The 19,691-nt window shown below is 38.9% G+C and overlaps 1 protein-coding gene across 1 annotated transcript in view; it reads left to right on the top strand.

Moving 5' to 3' along the window:
- Nucleotides 1-16,081, top strand: part of ARL13B (ADP ribosylation factor like GTPase 13B) — a 39,007-nt gene extending 22,926 nt beyond the window's left edge. Inside the window, exons 4-10 of the mRNA XM_065741937.1 lie at nt 2,064-2,169; nt 4,431-4,633; nt 9,337-9,433; nt 10,222-10,453; nt 11,179-11,292; nt 11,705-11,773; nt 15,929-16,081. Of these exons, the coding sequence (XP_065598009.1) occupies nt 2,064-2,169; nt 4,431-4,633; nt 9,337-9,433; nt 10,222-10,453; nt 11,179-11,292; nt 11,705-11,773; nt 15,929-15,996 (889 nt within the window). The 3' untranslated portion in view covers nt 15,997-16,081. The remainder of the gene's footprint in view (nt 1-2,063; nt 2,170-4,430; nt 4,634-9,336; nt 9,434-10,221; nt 10,454-11,178; nt 11,293-11,704; nt 11,774-15,928) is intronic.
- The last annotated feature ends 3,610 nt before the right edge of the window (nt 16,082-19,691 follow it).

The following is a 19,691-nucleotide window of genomic DNA, read 5'->3' as shown; positions in this document are numbered from 1 at the left end:
TTGCTTTCTTCTACACTGAAGTGAGAAGGAAAAATAAAGCAAGAGTAGGTTGCCGATCTATTCACGTGCTTCCTTGAAAGGACAATACATCAGGCATAGTTCAGTGCACAGTGTGACGGTCAATATTTTAACAGTGTTTGAACAGTATTTTAATTTCTTGAGTTTGATCTACAGACTGAAGTGGAACAGGGAATAGAACAGCAGGAAATACTCAACCTGTGTTAAATGAATTATTGGGAAGCATAACCTGGAGCCTTCTGTTTGGATACTTTGCTTAGCCAAGTATAGAACTTCAGCTCGCATTTATTGAATACCGTTGGTACTGCAACAGGATTTCTGTATCGAAAACAGAAGATAACTGTCCAGAAAGCAAACTGTATACCATTTAAAGTATTAGAGGTTAAAAACTAGCAGGTACTGCATGTTATATAGGGCATTACTGTCACATTCACACTGAGCTATGCAGTTTACCAACATTGCATTCTGTGTCATCTGTGGTTTGTAGAGTGTACGGTACAGTAAAACAGTAAATACTATAGTTATTTAATCTTGAGGTTGAAAAAGAATAGGCTGTGGTGGCGAAGTATGTGTTCAGAAATATTTTCTTAGATCAAGATAGGGGTTGACAGCACTGCTGACGAATGCTTTTTGAGACTGGGAAAAGTGCAGTAGGATTTTCAGTCTGTGACAGAGGTAGGCTAAATGGAGGGCAAAAGAAAAAAAAAGGCACATTGTCTGTTTCCAGTCTTTTGATTTTTCTTTATACCTTTCTTGAATTCTATTTCAGTGTTTCCCTAGTTTAATTTCAAGCACGTTTAATAACTGAATATTAGGACATTACTTGTGGCTGTTTGTTAAGAAGAAACAGTGCCAGAGTTACATAAACTTACTGAAAATGTCACTGGTTCTGTATATGAATTGAGGAAGCGTAAAGTAATGTCTGCACTAAAACCACACAGAATACAAAGTACTGTAGAATTACTATTTGTGTCAAAAAGTGAGAATGGAGTATCAAACCAAATGTTAATGTACTGAGGAGAACTCTGCTCTGTCTAGAGCTGCAAGCAAGTCAGCAAAGTTTTGGTCATTGGTAGGATGTACGAGTTTTTATCCCCAAGCTGATGGCAAATGTTTTTTGACTGCAAGTGGCTTTTAAGACTAATGAAGATCAAAAGAGAATTGAGCTGTCAGGACATTTAAGAAGTTGTCTTACCGTTGTCTCCTACATACACACTCCTTGAAAGGGAAGATCAGCTAATGAATCATAGCATGTGAGATTAATGGTGACAAGGAATGTTTTTTGGAGCTGTAAAAATAACTCAACTTTTTATGGTGCCTTGAGCTTAAAAGATCTCTTAGGATTATGATAATTAAGAACTGAGACTCTCATACTGCAGTTCTGGAAAATGAGAATGAGGTTGTAGGTAGAACTCATGCTGTCAAGATTCTCTAACAGTAGTGTGAATTCTTATTGTTGTTTCCTACCAGTAAGGAGTATGGTAAATCCTTATAAGCTTTGGCCAAACTTTCCCTAAAAGTTGATGATAACAGTTGGATATTTCAGAAGAAAAATTTTAAGATTGTGAAGACTTCAGAAGACTTTTCAGAAGGCTGTGAAATCTGGTTCTAAACCAATCTGCCATGGCATTCATAGAGGACAAATTGTGCATATGAAACTGTTTGTCAGCAGAGAAAAATTGTGGATAGTAGGCAGACCTGAGATGACTGTGAAGCAGTATTATGTAAAAAAGTACACATGGTTTGGAAAGTCTGAACTTTGACCCACAGACCCTAACAGGTTGTACTGGATTGCCACTGGTGAGCAGTACTGTTGCTGTTGTCTTAGCTGTGAAATATAATGGCTTTGTCTGTGGACGTGTAGTAATTCATATTAGTATCTATGGTGAAGTATGGTAGAAAGAGCTAAGAATTAAAGCTGGAGTAAGGCATTTTCTCTTTACTTTGTTCTTCATTTTCCTACTTTTGCCAGAAACGTCATTTTGAAGATGTGATTTCTTCCATGTTTCTGGATGTTAAGTGTTTCCATTTGATCTTTTCTTTAGGTTGGCAAATAAGCAGGACAGAGAAGGAGCTCTGTCAGAAGCAGATGTAATTGAGACCTTATCTCTGGAAAAGCTTGTCAATGAACACAAATGTCTATGTCAGATTGTAAGTATATTTTAAGATGCTTCATTTTCTTATAGATGTGTGCTTGCAAGGAGGTAGGGAATTATGCTGTATAGCTTAAGACTGAAACTAGAAGCCTGCAATCCCAGGAACAATAATAACTTTTGTGCAAACCCTGAAGAAATTTGCACCAGTACTATTATCTTAGTTTTCCTCAGAGAAATAAGGTTAATCCTCTCAGAAACAAGGTATTATTGCCATACATCTTCTCCCTGTTTAGATTCTGCTAGAGTGTAATTCATTCAAGATATAAGAGGTTAAAAATCAGGGGGTATTGCAAGTTGTGGGATATTAGTGTCATGCTTCTGCTGAGCTCTGTGGCCTACATAATATTTGCAGGGAGATTGGGGATTATGCCACATAGCATAAAAATGAAACTAGAAGCCTGCAATTCCAGCAAAGATACAGGATGTACATCTGTATTTTATTTTTTTTTTGGAAGCTAATCTGCTGCTTGCCTTGACACTTGGCTTCCAGATTTGTTGAAGAAATCTCTACAAAGGTTGTCACTGTACTTACTGGTCCACTTTGAAACCATGTAAAAATAATGAATTACTGATGTGGATTAAAACTTGATCAGTTGTACAGCAAGTTTAGTATTCCACCTTTTTAAAAAGAGGTAGAAAGTAAAATTTGCCTATGTTGATGATCAGAAAGGACCACTGTGCAGTTGTAATGTTGGTCTCCTTTCTGTCCGTAGCTAAAACCTGGTTTAGTTTGAGTTGTCATCTATCAAACAGGAAGCACATAAATTTAATTCCCGGTGCTTCTAATTCCCAGGTCGGTAAACACAGGAAGGTCTATCTAATATCTGTCCTAAAATAATTACATTTTAGATGTAGTAGTCATGGTCATTTTTTAATCAACAACATATCTGCTAATTTAAGTATTTGTGAGTATTAACTGTATGATCTTTTTCTAATTGCCACATAAATGTTTCAAGAATATTATGAATTATACAGAAACTATTAAGCAGCACTGAAAGATGATTTTGAATATAAATTCCATCTGCTATTTGGGTCTTAAAAAGATTTTGAATTCCGTAGGAAGAGCTAGAATATTCATTGAGTAGCACTGAAGTAACATTATTTTGTAGGAAGCTATATTACAGCATAGCCGCAGCTAGATTCATAACGTCATGACCCTTTGAAGGCTTTTCTTCAGTCAGCAGACATTGCACTGAGCATATAGCAGAATCACGAGAATAAAGTTCACAATATTGTTCTTGAGGGATTTCTGTGGCAGTACTATTTTCTTACGAAGCATTAGCAATAGAAGCTAAAGCTTGAGAGATTCTAATGCGTTTTTCCAGTAGTGTAGGTTTACTTAATTTGTGATGTTTCAGTACAGTGTTATTCTCATTCTGTTTTTATCTTGAAACTAATGTATTCTTTTCAGCTGAAAGCAGCTGTGAGAGCCTTGCAAACTTCTTTATGAAGTATGAAGGTTCTTTATCGGGATCATTAAAGATAAACCTGGCCGAAAAGCTTTCAGTATGATCATTCGTGAGATGAATTTAAACACGGGATTATGGAACAACAACAACAAAAAAGATTTAAATAAAAGTAGGCAGGAATCAAAGAAAACCTTAATTTGATCTTTAATCAGTTTTCTTTTGGATTTTTATATTTTCCTGCAAAAATATTAAAGCAACTGGAGTCATTTGTCTCACTGTCATTTGGAATGACCATCATCTTTTAAAAATATTTCTATATTTTCTATATTTCTACTGCTACAGAGGTAACTTTTGTTCAATCCTGGAAAAATATTGTGCAGACTGTTAGCTTAGTTTCTCGGAGATGTGCCTGCATATCTTTTCCCCGATTAGGTTTTGCTAGAAGATACTGTGGTGTTCTGTGGTAAACAGTACTCATATTTGAACCTTAGAATTGAGCTAGAATTTAGGCACATCTCTTTAGTTCCAATTAGAGCCCATTGTAATTGTCTTCCTGATTATAAACTCAAAAAAAATTATTCTTTTCTGATTTGCAGTTTTCTCTGCAGCAGTTAGTATTTTTGAAGTGGGACTGGAAATACAGGAATTTGGTAGAGCTAATGTGATTTGTATTTTAGCAAAAAAAACATCTGAATTTGCGGAATAACTAAATGCAAGCTTATTTCTCACGTTTCTTAATGTTCTGCAAGCTTCAGATCAACAGTGTTTGGCTGAGTGTATGTTTTTGGTGAAGTAAACTGAATTGCAAATAATTTCCCCTCTTTTTTTTTCCTTCTTTTATTTACAGGAACCTTGCTCAGCTATCATGGGCAATGGGAAAAAAATTGATAAATCAATTAAAAAGGGTTTATATTGGCTTCTGCATATCATAGCAAAAGATTTTGATGCCTTAAATGAGCGCGTCCAAAGAGATATTACAGAACAAAAAGCGTATGAGGAACAAAAGAAACAAGAACGAGCTGAACGAGTGAGAAAGATACGAGAAGAAAGGTATTTTTTCTGTTATTTCTCCTACCTCCCTTCCCTCCCTCTTTAGGATGTTTGATTAATTCTTGTACATAGAGCTTATGGGGAGCCTGCTGTGATAGATTTAAAGCTTCAAGCCAAGAGCTTACATATTAGAAGTAAGGACCTGAATGCCAAGGCTTTTCTTTAAGACCTACAAGTTTTTGCCTGCTTCAGTCCTTTTTTTTTTCATGCTGGAGTGAGAATTGCAAGGCAATTTGTGGAATCATTCTATCTTGCTGATAGAATTTCACAGGACGCTAGCAAAAAAATATATGTATGTTGTCATTTACTCATAATATACCTTAACATGTGTCCTATAATAACCTAACTTAAATTAAGTTCATAAGTTCATAAGGTTGGAAAGGACCTACAAGATCATCTAGTCCAACCATCCTCCTATCACTATCCCTACCCAACTACTAAATCAAATCCCTTAGCACCTCATCTAAACGCTTCTTGAACAGCGCTAGGGATGGTGCCTCAACCACCTCCCTAGGCAGGCCATTCCAGTGCCTGACCACGCTTTCAGAGAAAAAATGTTTCCTCAGGTCTAATCTAAATCTTCCCCGGTGCAACTTGTGGCCATTCCCTCTCGTCCTGTCAGGATTTATCAGGGAGAAACTGAACACAGTACTCGAGGTGCGGCCGTACCAGAGCTGAGTACAGGGGGATGATCACCTCCCTGCTCCTGCTGGCTACACTATTTCTAATACAGGCCAGGATGCTGTTGGCCTTCTTGGCCACCTGGGCACACTGCCGGCTCATGTTGAGCCGAGCATCAACCAACACCCCCAGGTCCTTTTCCTCTCTACATTCTTCAAGTCATTCTGCCCCAAGCCTATAGCATTGCATGGGGTTATTGTGGCCAAAGTGCAGGACCCGGCACTTGGTCTTATTGAACCTCATCCCATTGAGCTCAGCCCAGCTGTTCAGCCTATCCAAATCCCTCTGAAGGGCCTCCCTGCCCTCAGGCAGTTTGACACATCCTCCCAACTTGGTGTCGTCTGCAAACTTACTGAGGGTACACTCAATTCCCTCATCTAGGTCATCAATAAAGATATTAAACAAGATGGGCCCCAGAACTGACCCTTGGGGGACACCACTCATAACAGGACGCCAGCTGGACTTAACTCCATTAACCACTACCCTCTGGGCACGGCCCTCCAGCCAGTTCTCCACCCAGAGAAGAGTGAACCTGTCCACACCACGGGCCGCCAGTTTCCTTAGGAGAATACTGTGGGAGACCGTGTCAAAGGCCTTGCTGAAGTCCAGGTAGACTACATCAACAGCCTTTCCCTCATCTACCTGTCTGGTCACCCAGTCATAGAAGGAGATGAGGTTGGACAAGCACGACCTGCCCCTGGTGAACCCGTGCTGGCTGGGTCTGATCCCTTTATTGCCATGCACGTGTTGTGTGATCTCCCTCAAGATCATCTGTTCCATAACTTTCCCTGATACCGAGGTCAGGCTGACAGGCCTGTAGTTCCCCGGGTCTTCCTTACGGCCTTTCTTGTAGATGGGAGTCACATCGGCAAGCCTCCAATCTTGTGGGACCTCTCCAGATAACCAGGAATGCTGATAGATGGCAGAAAGTGGCTCGGCAATCACCTCTGCTAGCTCCCTCAGCACCCTTGGGTGGATCCCATCCGGCCCCATGGACTTGTGGCAGTTCAGATGGAGGAGAAGATCTCTGACCGTCTCAGCTTGGATCACAGGGGGTGCATTATGCGCCCCGTCCCAGACTTCCAGGTCAGGGCAAGTACCGTGTGGACAACTGTTCTGTCTATTAAAGACAGATGTGAAGAAGGCATTGAGAACCTCAGCCTTTTCCTTATCATCTGTGGTTACATTCCCTGCCTCGTCGAGTAAAGGAGGGAAATTTTCCTTAGTTTTTCTCCTGCTGTTAATATATTTGTAAAAGGGTTTCCTGTTCTCCTTTACAGCAGTAGCCAGTCTAAGTTCAAGCTGGGCTTTAGCATTTCTAATTTTCTGCCTGCAGATCTTGGCCAGTTCTCTGTAGTCACCCCAAGTAGCCTGACCCATCTTCCAGAGGACATAGACTCTCTTTTTCTCTCGGAGTCTCAATAAAAGATCCCGGTTCATCCACACTGGTCTTTTTCTCCTCCGGCTTGACTTACGGGACTCCGGGACTGCCTGCTCCTGTGCCTTTAAGATTTCCATCTTGAGGAGCATCCAGGCTTCCTGGACCCCTTTACCCCTCAGGAGCAAGTCCCAAGGGACCCTTGCAACAAGTGTCCTGAACAGGTCAAAGTCTGCCCTCCGGAAGTCCAAGGTAATAGTTTTGCTAGTCACCCTCTTGACGTCACCCAGAATAGCAAACTCCACCATTTCATGGTCACTCTGGCCAAGACAATCTCCAACCTTCACATCCCCTACTAGTCCTTCCCTGTTAGTGAAAAGTAGGTCAAGCAAGGCATCTCCCCTGGTAGGCTCTTGCACCAGCTGTGTCAGGAAGCAATCATCCACACATTCTAGAAATCTCATGGACTGCTTCCTCTGCGCAGTATTATATTTCCAGCATATATCAGGGAAGTTGAAGTCCCCCATGAGAACGAGTGCTGGCCATCGTGCAACTTCTACGAGTTGTTTATAGAACACCTCGTCTATTTCTTCATCCTGACTAGGTGGTCTATAACAGACCCCCACCACGATGTCACTCCTAAAGACTATCCCCCTGATCCTTATCCATAGACACTCTACTTTGTCATTTCCAACCACAAGCTCTTCAACATCAAAACACTCTCTGATATAGAGAGCTATGCCACCACCCTTTCTTCCCTGTCTATCCCTTCTGAAGAGCTTGTAGCCAGATTAGACTGTATAACCCTTATATGAATATCAAAGATGAAATACTTAACACTGTGCCTAATGAACTTCAGGATATCCAGCCCATAAATGCATGGAGGGGACATAAGATGATGCAGGGAAGCAGGGACTTGTGATCTGACAAAACTGATGTATCTGTAGGTGTCCTTGTTCATTGCATGGAAGTTGGACTAGATGACCTTCCAACTCAAGTCCCTTCCAACTCAAACAATTCTACAATTGTATCTGAGCATTTATTACTTTCCTTCAAAGACCTTTGTGGATGTCTGCAACCTACCAGGATTCCTATGAGATACTACTGTGAATCATTTTACTGGGGCATTATTGTAAAATCCTCTAAGTGTCCCTTTTCTCCCTTTCTGCCATAACTGTGCAGAAACGTGCAAGTCTCAGTGATTGTGGGAAGTAACTGTGAAGTCTCTTGATTTGTGCTCTTACTGATTTGGTTTGTGCTGCGGATATCAGGGTCCGAGTGGATTGCTCTCGGGCGGGGAGCACGACAGTACTCAATACATGAATGATCAGGCTTCAGTTTATTACCCGGACAGCCTTATTCTTATAGTGTTTAAGACAGGGGCGTACAGAGAATATCACACAATCATTGGCTGAGAGCCTCAGAGAAAGACAACTTTGAGCAGTTCCCAACAATTAACAGCAGTGAGAAACCATCCTGAGGGAGGTAACTCTTGATATCATCCTAATCCTAAAAAACCCAAACAGGAATGCATCGGCGGCGGGTGTGAAAGGCAGTGCTGGCAGGGCGTCCCCTGTTCAAAGTGCACTTTTCCTCTCCCACTCGCCACAGACCATCTCCTGCTTTTACTTTTCTCAAGGTTCAAACAGTGTAGTTTCCTTTGAGCACGGTATCAGCGTGGCCAGTGCATAACACAGAGCACAAAGGGAACACCTGCTAGCTAAACAGAATGGACTACCAAGGACAGCTTACTCTAAAAATACCTATAGTTACAATTATCAGCAGTCCTGTGAAGCCTTCTTCACTGAAAGCAGGGTGAACAACATAATCACAGAAGTTTCCCATAGACATCTTGGCAACTTGGGTTGCTCAGCTGAAGCAGTTCATGTCCGCTTTGAGTTGTTTGTCACTTGGCCCAGGAGCATCATGACCTCCTATCAACATCTAATACTTTTCCATGAGTATATAGTCTGTGCTGCAGTGCAAACTGTGCTCGTACATATCACCGTGACCTCCCTGCTCCTGCAGCCATTTCCCAACAGGTTTGATTTTTCAACTCTTCTGATTCTTCCTGAAACAAATTTCCCTAACTGTTACTACGTTTACTGAGTAGTTTGTTAGCTGTTCTCCTTTCCATATATTCAGAGGGATCTAGAATTATGAGAAACAAAAGGTATTAAATATAGAAAAAGATGTTTTATGTAGTTTCTCACGTTTCTCAGCATGTAGATTTTCTTAATAGTTGAATACCATGAAATAATAGTTGTGCATACTGTTGAACTGTCAAAATCTTTGTTACAGAAGTATTCTGTCCCATGTCTGGTCCTTAGAAACTGCATCTGCTTTCTGAAGTGCTACTTGAACTTTCTGGCACATAGCAGCATGTATTTCTACCTCTGCTATATCGTGCACTTATGCTCTATTGATGTTAGCCTGTTACTGTGATTTCTGTAGAATATCTTTCAAAATAGAGAAGGATGCTGTAAAAATCAGCTGGCATATGCTGGGGAGGATGAGTTAGATGACCTAATAACTGTTCTCTATTTTGTAAAATTTATAACCTGGCCACTTCATAATTCTTTGTTCATCTTTCTCCTCTGCCCACAAAACGTGCTGTAACAACAAAATAATAACAACTAAAAAGGGAAAGAGAAGAAGGAAGAAGTGTACATGATGAGGAGGACCCTGAGCCTGGGAAATCTGAAAATCCATTCCAGCCTATAGCTGCAGTAATCTCTGAGGTATGAGAATATGTGGAAATCTGGATCATTTTAGACCTTCTAACAAATGTCTGAGAGATAATGAGAAAAGCAGTTTCTTTGAAAGAACTGCTCTAAGTGTGTACACACAGCAATGTTTTGATTTTTATTTTTTTTTAAATCTTGGCAGTCATGTTTTCTGTGCAATGAATTAATGCTTTCATGTTAAGAAAATCTCATAGTATTGATTTTAGGGGAAAAGAAAATGAAGACACAGTAAAATAATAGCATTGTAAGCATTTGATTGAAAATTTTTCCTGATTAAACTATTGCCATTCAGGACTGGAAAATATTCCAACTCTGCCAATACCTCATAAAGTATTTCAGTGTTGTAGCTGGTTACATAAAATCTCCATGCCTACTTCAGCTTCTTAGATTTCTCAGCATAACCTGTTGTTTTCTGTTGAAAATTCAGATGGTAGAAAAGATTTTGCTTAGGTGTACTGTTCTTGTATATATATATCTAGTGTCTATCTTCTTTCCTCATCTAACAAAAAAATATAAAGAAAGCAAGAAAACAGGCTGTAAAGCTCTGTCAGTCATATGTAAGTGGATGTCAAGATATAAATTCTTTTGCTGTAATTCTCTTTTTTCTTCTTGTGCCTTCTTGGAAAGCATATAGGAGATGTTACCTTCTTCAGCTATTGGTTGCAAACAGTTTACATGCTATAGATGGGACATAAAAATAAGTATTTTAGGAATATTTCCTTATGTTATTAGTTTACAGCATTGAAAGTTGTAAAACCAAATAAAAATATTATTCTTATTAGAATGAAAAACAAATTGAGAAGGAAAAGCAGCAGCAAATATTGGAGACTGAAAAGGCAACTGTTGACTCAAAATCTCAAACAGAAGAAGAACAGGAACAAAGGGATGCACAGCAGTTATCAACTAACAGTAGCCCAAAAACAAATGGTAATACAGAAATGTGCAATTCTCCAATTGAACAACATTTGCAGTGTGAAGAAAATGAACTGCAAACCTCAGAAAGCCTTGACTCAGGTAACTGCTTCCTTTTAATGTTTCATTTAATGTTATTTTTCACACAGTTTTTCTCTATGTCTGCATTACTTTTCAAGACACTACATGTTAGTTGAATCTATTGAAAGCATGTCATTCAGTTATTGAATTGAAAAATCTGCTTTTCGAAAGTGTGTATTTACTGATTTGGCTGATATTACTGGAGGGAATGGCTTCAGGTTGCACCAAAGGAGATTCAGCTTGGATACTAGGCAATATTTATTCTCCGAGAGAATGGTCAGGCATTGCAATGGGCTGCCCAGGGAGCTGTGGTGCCATTGTCCCTGGAGCTGTTCAAGAAACATTTTGATGTTGTTCTGAGGGACATGTTTTAGTGGGAAATATTGGTGATAGGTGGACAGTTGGACTGGATGATCTTAAAGGTCTTTTCCAACCTTGATTCTGTGATTACAGGCGAAACTGGTTCCTCTGTTATCCTAATGCAGTATGTGATCCAACTGCCATCACTACCAAGCTAAGATGAATTTGTTTATTAAAATGTAGAGTTTGCATATATTTTATGCTTACAAAGCATGCTGTGTACACTGTACATTTCACAAACTTTTGTCATATTATGCAAATCTAGACTGAAAATGCTCATGTGTCTCACTCCAATAATCATATTAAAAGATGATTTAACATATTCTTGGAATATAACTGTATGGTATGTAATTATTTATTCATTTAATTATTTCTGTTCCATTTAGATAACTGTAAGAAGAAAAATAAAACATTTTTTAGAAGAGTCCACAGAGTCGAACCCATTAATGGAGATGAAGCAGCTCCCCCAAATCCTATACCACCAGTATTTCTTCCACCAGGTAAGTGTACCAATAAACAATAACTGATGTCTCAATCTGTGGTTTTTAAACTTTTCAAATATTTATCTGTGAATGATGAAACTGATACGATCTTCACACAGAGATACACTACCAAAATTTTTTCTCTGAAGTTTTAGCAGTTCATTCATAACATGGGGGGGGGGGAGTTATTATTTTCACGTGCACAGGAAAAGTCAGACTAATCAATTTTTTAACAATGAGTAATCAAAATATCAGTATTTTTAGGGGGTAGATTGTTTTATTTTAAAATTTTCTAAATGGTATTCATCAAATATATAATTCATTAGTTTTCCATTCCTAAATGCTTTGAATTCTCCAAAAAGGCACTGGTGTCCATAATTCTCTCAGAATCAAGTAGAGATGTATTTTGACGGTCTTTGTTTTCCTTTAGTTGGCTGGGGAACGCCTAAACTTAACAGACTTCGAAAACTCAAGCCACTTGGTGAAACACATCACACTGGTAATTTAAAATATTCTGGATTTTGAACTTTCTTAAAGCATTCTCCATTGTTCATTCATTTCTACATTCCTTTCATTCTTCGTTGTTTTTGTTTGTTTGTTTTGTTTTTGTTTTTTATTATTATTTTTTATTTTTAATGACAGTTTTCTTTGACTAAAAGCTAACCCTTGAAAAATCAAAAAGATGCTAATTACTTCAAACCTTGAACCAAATGGGCCTTGCACAGTTTTGTAGTTCTGTGAAGCATAGCTTACTTCCAGCTGAGTTTTTAGTGTGTAAGCTGACTGCTTATGTTACCTCTTGAGATGGTCTACACATTCTGCTCCCTACTAATACTGTTTGCATATGGTTCTGAAAGCACAGATATTTTCTGTGTTTATGGGAGAAGGAAAGCCAAGGACATGTGGGCACTCATAAATTTAGTGCATTATGGTAGCAATCCCAAATGAGGTACTGCAGTTCCAGCTTTGATGAAAAGCCTACTGTAAATTTAATTCTAATTTAAAACTCGGTTATTGTTCTGAAAGGAGAGATGTCAAAGGTAAATTTTGAGATCTTCTGCTTTACTTGAAGAGCCTGAAAGTTCACAAAGTGGTGTGAACTTTCCTTGTAGAAGAAAAGTTTTGTAACTGTGAGTGTTAAGATTAGTAGGTAGAAATTTTTCTCTTTAATAACTACTTCTATTTTTGGAAGATGACAGAAGATTTTTTTTCATACCGTAGATGTTGGAAGGGAACACTAAAGATCATTTGGTCCACCCTCACTGCTCAGGCAGAGCTACTTAGATTAAGGTTGCTCAGGGCGTTGTCCAGGCACTTTGAATATCTCCATGGAGGGAAACCCTACAACTTCCGTGGCAAAACATATTCTCAGTTTTAGATGAAAAAGTCTTCACTTTTTTATGTTTTTTATTTTTCAATTTTTCACAAACCAAGTGAATATGAAGATATTTGAAGTAATATGAGAGGAGGATAAACAGGCTAAAGCAATGGACACACATGATTAAAGGAAGCATTAATTCAGGAGGTTATTGAGAAAAGAGATCAATGTTGCTGATCCTTGAATTAATCAATTCAAGCGATGGTTTGGCTCACGTACTACAGCACCATGTGGACATACCTGCTGAACTTCTGAAGCAGCAGAATGTGCAAATTCACTGCCAAAGGATAACCAAGACACAAATTATCAAAAGTTGCCTAAAGGGGAATTAAAATTTCTGAGACTACATATTTATTTTTCAAACAAATGTATATAAAATGTACTCTGTAGTCTGCATTTCATAAAATTTTAATCAAAGCCATCTTGGGTTTTTTTTTTTTTTTAAGGAACTAAAAAGAAAAGAAAGCGAGCAAGAAAATCCAGATATAAGAGGTAGGGAGGGGAAGAAAGGGAAGGGGTGGTAGCTGTTTATTTTATTCTTAACTCGATCTGTGCTTAAGAAAGGCATCACATTTTGTAGCAGGAGCATGGGTAGACAAGGAAGGAAAAGAAAAGATTAAACTTGTTTCTCTACTCACAGGTGTGCAAGATCAGTGACCTGAGATGTGTGCTGCTTTAGTTTGTTTGTAAAATATATGTAATTATGAAAATATTTTGGAATATAAAGATAGATAACACATTGTTAGGGGAACAATGTAATGATTAAAGGTAACCACTGAGGTTAGAGGAAACTTAGAGTGCTCAGAACTTTGCAAGTTTAAAACACTGCCTTGTGCTTCTGTCAGACATTTGTTTTCTCAGAAATTTTGTTAATTAACAAAAATGGCATGGAGCAGTAAAATGTATTTGTTGAGCTATTTCAGCATTTTTGTATTTTTGGCACATAAATTGTTTCCAACATGGTAAAAACTAAAAGTCATTTCCAGCACCTTGCCAGTATGGAGGCTGAATGGATACTCTTTTACCCAACACTGTGAAAAAAAATCTTCTCTTCCTCTTTAATAGGAATTCAATCCCATTGGGCCTCCTAGACCTATATGCTTCCAGCTGGAGCAGCAAATCCCTTACCAGTTAGGAGCTGACCTAGGGTTCAGCACTGTTGTAGTCATGTTCCTCTGGCGCAGGGGTTCTCAGTGCTCATCGCTGTTGCTGATGACAGAGATGCAGAAGGCATTAAACTTCTCTGCTTAGTCTCTGTTGTTACTTATGAAGTGACCATCCCCATCACATAGTGAACCATGTTATCTCTGGGCCTTCTTTTGCTGTTAACATATGTTTTAAAGCCCTCTTTGTTGTCCCTCACAGTACTCTGGCCACAGAAATTTTCTCTGTAAAATGGCTAACAATTTGCCCAACCTCATTTCCAGTGGCAATATACTTTCTTTTTCCGCCTAAGCTCTATAAGAAACATTTTGCTTAGCCAGGACTGCCTTCTGCTCTTCCTACTTTACTTCTGACACTTTGAAATTGCCTGTTCCTGTGTTCTTAAGAAGTGGTATTTAAAAAGTGATCAGCAATGATGGGCACCAAGGCCAACCAAACACAATTTACTAGGGGATCCTATCAACTGAGCAGCCTGAACTCTGTTCTCCCCGTATCCATGGGTGAATTTTTGGTGTCAAATTTTCTCCTATTGTAAAAGATTTTAGGTGCAACTACTTCGTGGTCATTATGGCCATCATTTGCCACTTTACCCATGGGACCCTCTCTGTTTGCAAGCAACAAAATTAGGAGAGGATTTTGACAAGTTGGGTCCATTAGAACCAGTACCGTGAAGTTACCATCAAGATGTTTTAGGAGTCATTGTATCATGGTATGGCCAGGCTTGAAAAGGACCTCAAGACCATCTAGTTTCAACTTCCCTGCTGTGGGCAGGGTCAGTCTCCTGTACCCGTTTATGTCATCTGTGTGGTATTTCCAGTTAATGTCCAGCAAGTTGAAGTCACCCTTTAGGACAAGGGTGTGGGTGATCTAGAGGTACCTCTTAGTTCCTTGAAGAACATTTCCTTAACATAATCATCCTGGCTGGGTAGCATACTGCAGACTCCCACAGGGACAGTTTCTTTATTTGCTTTGCCCTTCATCTTTACCCAACCCATCCCAGTCCCTGCTAAAGAGCCCAGAGCTGTCCATTGTGACACACCGCTCTCAGAACTCTTCCCACTATGTTCTGCATGTGTTGATGATGTAGCTCAGGAATTGAGGCAAGGCTTCTAGCTTTTGAAATTTAAGTTTTCATCTTAATTGATGGCAAATGTCTTCAAGGCACAATTCGTGATGAAGGATTTGTATTTATTTGTATTTTTTTTTAAGTGAGATACTACTGGTATTGCTGCTGAAATAAAACTGGCGTAGTTTGAGGTGAAAATAACATGCAGAGGTCTGTTTTTAATGCCAAGTGTTCTCAGAGATGTAAATCCATCTTAAACATTTAATGTGCAAACTGGGAAGTTATCCAGCTATGTGGGACAAACATTTTGTCATCTTCTGTCATTCTTAACAGAGAACATTGTGCTGGATGTTTAGGCAAAGTTAACGAGCAGTATAGTAAATTATTTCAATCTTTAATTGTACTGTTATTTTCACTAAGGACTGCATTTTTTCCTGTCATGGTAATGATTCACTTGATAGTATCTGTTTATTACCACTGGAGGATACATTTGCAGGAATGATGAACCTGCCTTACTTATAATAGGAGCTAAAATTGCCTGCCGGTCCTAACGTTCTCTGTCAGATCTCAAAAAGCTGACAGTAATAAAACATCCCTTGTAAAGGTTTTCATCAACCCTGCAATCATTTTTGTCAGTTCTCTTGCATTTCACATACTGATGGAACCCTGAATTAGCTCCAGGAAAATGAAGGGATTCCAATGGTATGGAAGTTTTATCATTTTGCTTATTAAATGCAACAGTAACTAACAGCTTGATCCTACAGACATGTATACATATTCCTAGAGCAGTGTAATACAACTTGGTTTTAGCTTTAGTTCAGAAATGCAGTTTTAATTCGAGTTATTCCACGCTTAGAACAAACATAATGCTGCTTTTATTGGAAAACTGTGCTCTGTTGTGTTTAATAAAACATAATGAAATGTTTTTTTGGACAATACACCATCACCTATTAGCACCATGCCTGAAAGTTGCTTTGTAGGAATTAGCACAGGTAATAGTTAATATCCATTTAACATGTTTTTCTTCTCTGGCATTTTTAATACAGATTTCAATGGAAAACCTCTGCCTCCATTGACCATACGTCAGAGTGATACCCATGATGTCCTTGCTTAACTGGATACCAGATAACAGTGAAAAATACATGGTCAAGAAATTGCATTATAAATGAGTTCTGTTCACAAAGGGAAGTTTAAAAAACGACAGTCTGGTAACAATTAAACATGGAGTTCATTCTATTGTACTTTGTCATTTACTTCTCACACCACCAGCACTTCTTCAGAGTGAAGAAAGCATGAAAGCAAGAAAGACCTGTGTGTCCATGGAAGTTCCTATGAACATAGTGTGGAATGCCGCTTGGGTTTAGTTGTGAAAATGCATAGCTGTAAACCCAAAGAATACCTTCAGGATGATATAATATTGGATTGTATGCTCTCATCGAAACCTTTTACCAGGTGCTGTGCAGTGGTTGATATTTTTTGCAGCTAATAAACGGTTCTAATGCATTTTTTTAATGTCTGTTAGGGTGAATATAGGCAGGTTACACAACAAATGCAGAGTATATTTTTCTAACTTTTTATAAAACTATTTGAAAATATGTGTGGATTTTCCTACCTACTACCAATAAATGATGCTCAAAAAGCATTAGAAAGCTGATACCTAAATACATGCAAGTCGGATATGTTTGACTCTTAACATTTTTCTTACAGTAGCAATACCTCTTATTAGGGATTACACTACCTTCTTATTTCTGACAATCTGAAAGGAGGGAGGTAGAAAGGGAAGCTTAATACAAATGCATTTTTTACAAAATCGCACTATTTCAATTGTCTGAAAGTTTCCTTATGCATTGTTGTTCTAGTTTTCTTAACTGAGATGGGTGTAGGTAATAAGTTCAGTTTGAAAAACAGAGCTGAGTATCTTATTGTCTGTTACAGCATACAATAAAATTGCACATTGCGAAAGATTTGCACTAATTCAGTCATCGGTTCTGATGAAAAACTGAATCATCCAATATGCATTTAAGCTCCAGCACTTTTGAATCTCATTGATATTAAGATGCCATCTTGAAAATAAAAGAATCCCCAGGATGTTATGGAGTTATATAATGTTCCTGTGCAGTGTTTTAATTTTACATTAAAAAAAAAATCAGATACAAGGGATGCATAAAACAGGTTGGAAATGGTCATGTGATATGGTTACTGACGTGCTCTATATGCTGTCTTTCCTCTTACTTTGGAGACAACTTGGTTACAACAAGGATGAAACCCCAATTCATAGTCTTTTTGAAGAAGTGCTCTTTGCTGATTTTCCATTCTGCTCTCAGTCAAACATAAGCTGATATTATCTAATGCTTTTTGTAGAAGCTACATTAATGCAATATATTCAGCACTTTGACATTAGAAATCTTTGCCACATCCCTATGATATCACGAAGTTACACAGATATCCCATATCGAAATGACACAATTAATTAGAGTTTTAAAAGAAAGAGCATGTTTGAGTGGAAAAAAGAATCAGTCTTAAGAATACTAAGCTTGGAATTGGTAGAGAGGAATATTCCAAGCTTGGAAATTTAGCATAAGGATGAATCAATTTGTATGTGACTGTCAGCATGAGAATACTTTCCTTGTATTCTAATACTGTAACATGGTTCAGTTTGATGATTTTGGGGACTTAGTTATTTTCACTTTAAACAAACATGATGCTTAGTGGAGGAAGGATTGCATATATTTTTATAGGTGCGATCCCAATCTTAACCATTTCTGTTGTTTTTTTTTTACTCTCGGTATTACTCCTTTACTATTTGGACTTAAAGGCTCGATTTTTTTTGTTTTGTTTTTGTTTTTACAGTTTTGGTTTCTAGAAATGTATTAGCCTTTCGTATTAACATTAATAAAAATAAATTAAAAGAAGTCTTTATTAAAAAAATAAAGCTAAATACTGTGGAAACAAAAGTTGAGAAACTGAAAGGTAAGATGTTACTTACGTGTGAAATGTGTGCTGAGCGTGTTATGCGTGTGGACGCGTGCATCAGCTTTGTTTCTGCCTTTAATCTGTACAAATAAATGACCAAAGTACGAAAATTGTTTCATACCATTTTGTTTATGAAAATTTATTGACTACAGTAGCTCTTTCAGTAGTGTATGTTTCTTTGATGTTTTATTTCCTCATGATTTCACTTACATACAGGCTAAAACTAATGTGCAGTGTCAACGTTTCCCACATTATCTTTTTTTGTTTGTTTGTTGAGGCAAAAACAGTCAAAAAATGGTTAATGTCTACAAGTCTCAGTTGCACTGCTAGTACATAAATCACTACATTTTAAAAGCAAATGTAGTTTGGGGATGTTTATCCTAGGATAGATAAACTATTTCCTTACCCATGTTTACTCTGGCAACTGCTCTGTGATAATGAAACCTAGACTTTTTACAAAATTTAGGGAAATGGGCCATGGAAAGAATATGAATTCAACTTAACTTTCAAGTTATTTTCCTCTCAGGCTATTGGAATAACTGAGGCTGAAGGAAATGCAGAGTGAGAACTGTAGGGTGTGCTTCCCCCATGCCTTGTCTACCTCCTTCTGACTTGCTTAGACAGACAACGCAGTGCTAATTACACTCAGGGACTCTAAGGGAAATACTGAGCATGGTACTGGTCACACTTAATGCCCCACTATGACAGACAGTGACCACAAATCCATCCCAAATGGGTAATTTCTTGTCCTCTGTTTAAGCAATGGCCACTTTTCCAGCAGGCATCTTCAATTTGTGTTACTGGCAAAGTACAATTCAATTGTATGTATCTTCTTGTATGTGTTAGTTATAGGACTTGACAGAACTACAGCTGCAGACAACTGTACTTTTAGACCAGTTTTATTCCTTATCTGGCCGTACAACTCTATCAAAAACCCTTCTGGATTCCTTTCAGTTGAGTATGCAGGAGCGCTCCGTTTCACCCACCGGCTCTTTCTCAGGTCACTGACTGAAACACTTTAAACTAGCTTCAGAGTTTGACAGTAATTTCCACAAGGTGTGCATGAATGTTCTTAGTCTTTATTAGTCAGTGCCTGAAACTCAAATATTTATTTGGCACTCTTGCCTTTACCTTTGCACCCCTTTTCATTTTGGATTTTAGAGGCCAGTGTAGGTGCACAGGAGCCTCACAGACAGCCATTAACCGAGAGCCCTGTTAGAGGAACTTGCTGTTTTCAAGCTGCTCTTTTCTAGAGGAGTCAACAAGAGCTGACAAAGAGTTTTCTGAGAGAGGGTGTACTGGCTTTAATAAGCCACAGCAACAGCAGCAAAAGCAGGCTGTTTCAGCAAATTGAGGCCCTGGATCATGTCTAGAGATGGGGGACGAAGCTGTGAAGGGTCTGGAGCACAGCTTTTATGGGGAGTGGTAGAGGAAACTGGGATTTCTTAGTCCGAAGAGGCTCAGAGGGAGATGCAGCAGCCTGAAAGGAGCTTGTGGCGAGGTGGGGGCCAGCTTCTCCCAGCTAGCAATGACAGGATGGGAGGGAACAGCCTTAAATCGGCCCAGGGGAGGTTCGGGTTGGATGGTAGAAAGAATTTCATCTCAGAAAGAGCAGTGAGGCATCGGCACAGGCTGCCCTAGGAGGCGGTGGAGTCAGCACCCCTGGACATGTTCGAGAACTGCATAGTTACAGCGCTTGAAGGACACGCTTAGCGGGCAGCTCTAAGTTCGCTCCAGCCAGGACTAACGGCTGGGGAAGAACTCCTAGCGGTGGTGGTGACTGGGACGGCTGCAGCCGGAAGGAGCAGCCCTGGGCCGCCCCGCCTCAGCTCGGCC

This window comes from Cyrtonyx montezumae, unplaced genomic scaffold (assembly GCF_038088225.1).
Source record: "Cyrtonyx montezumae isolate F1298 unplaced genomic scaffold, pur_monq_1.0 scaffold_3, whole genome shotgun sequence".
NCBI lineage: Eukaryota > Metazoa > Chordata > Aves > Galliformes > Odontophoridae > Cyrtonyx > Cyrtonyx montezumae.
Note: the sequence above shows the minus strand (reverse complement) of the source record. Positions and strands in the feature narration are given on the sequence as shown.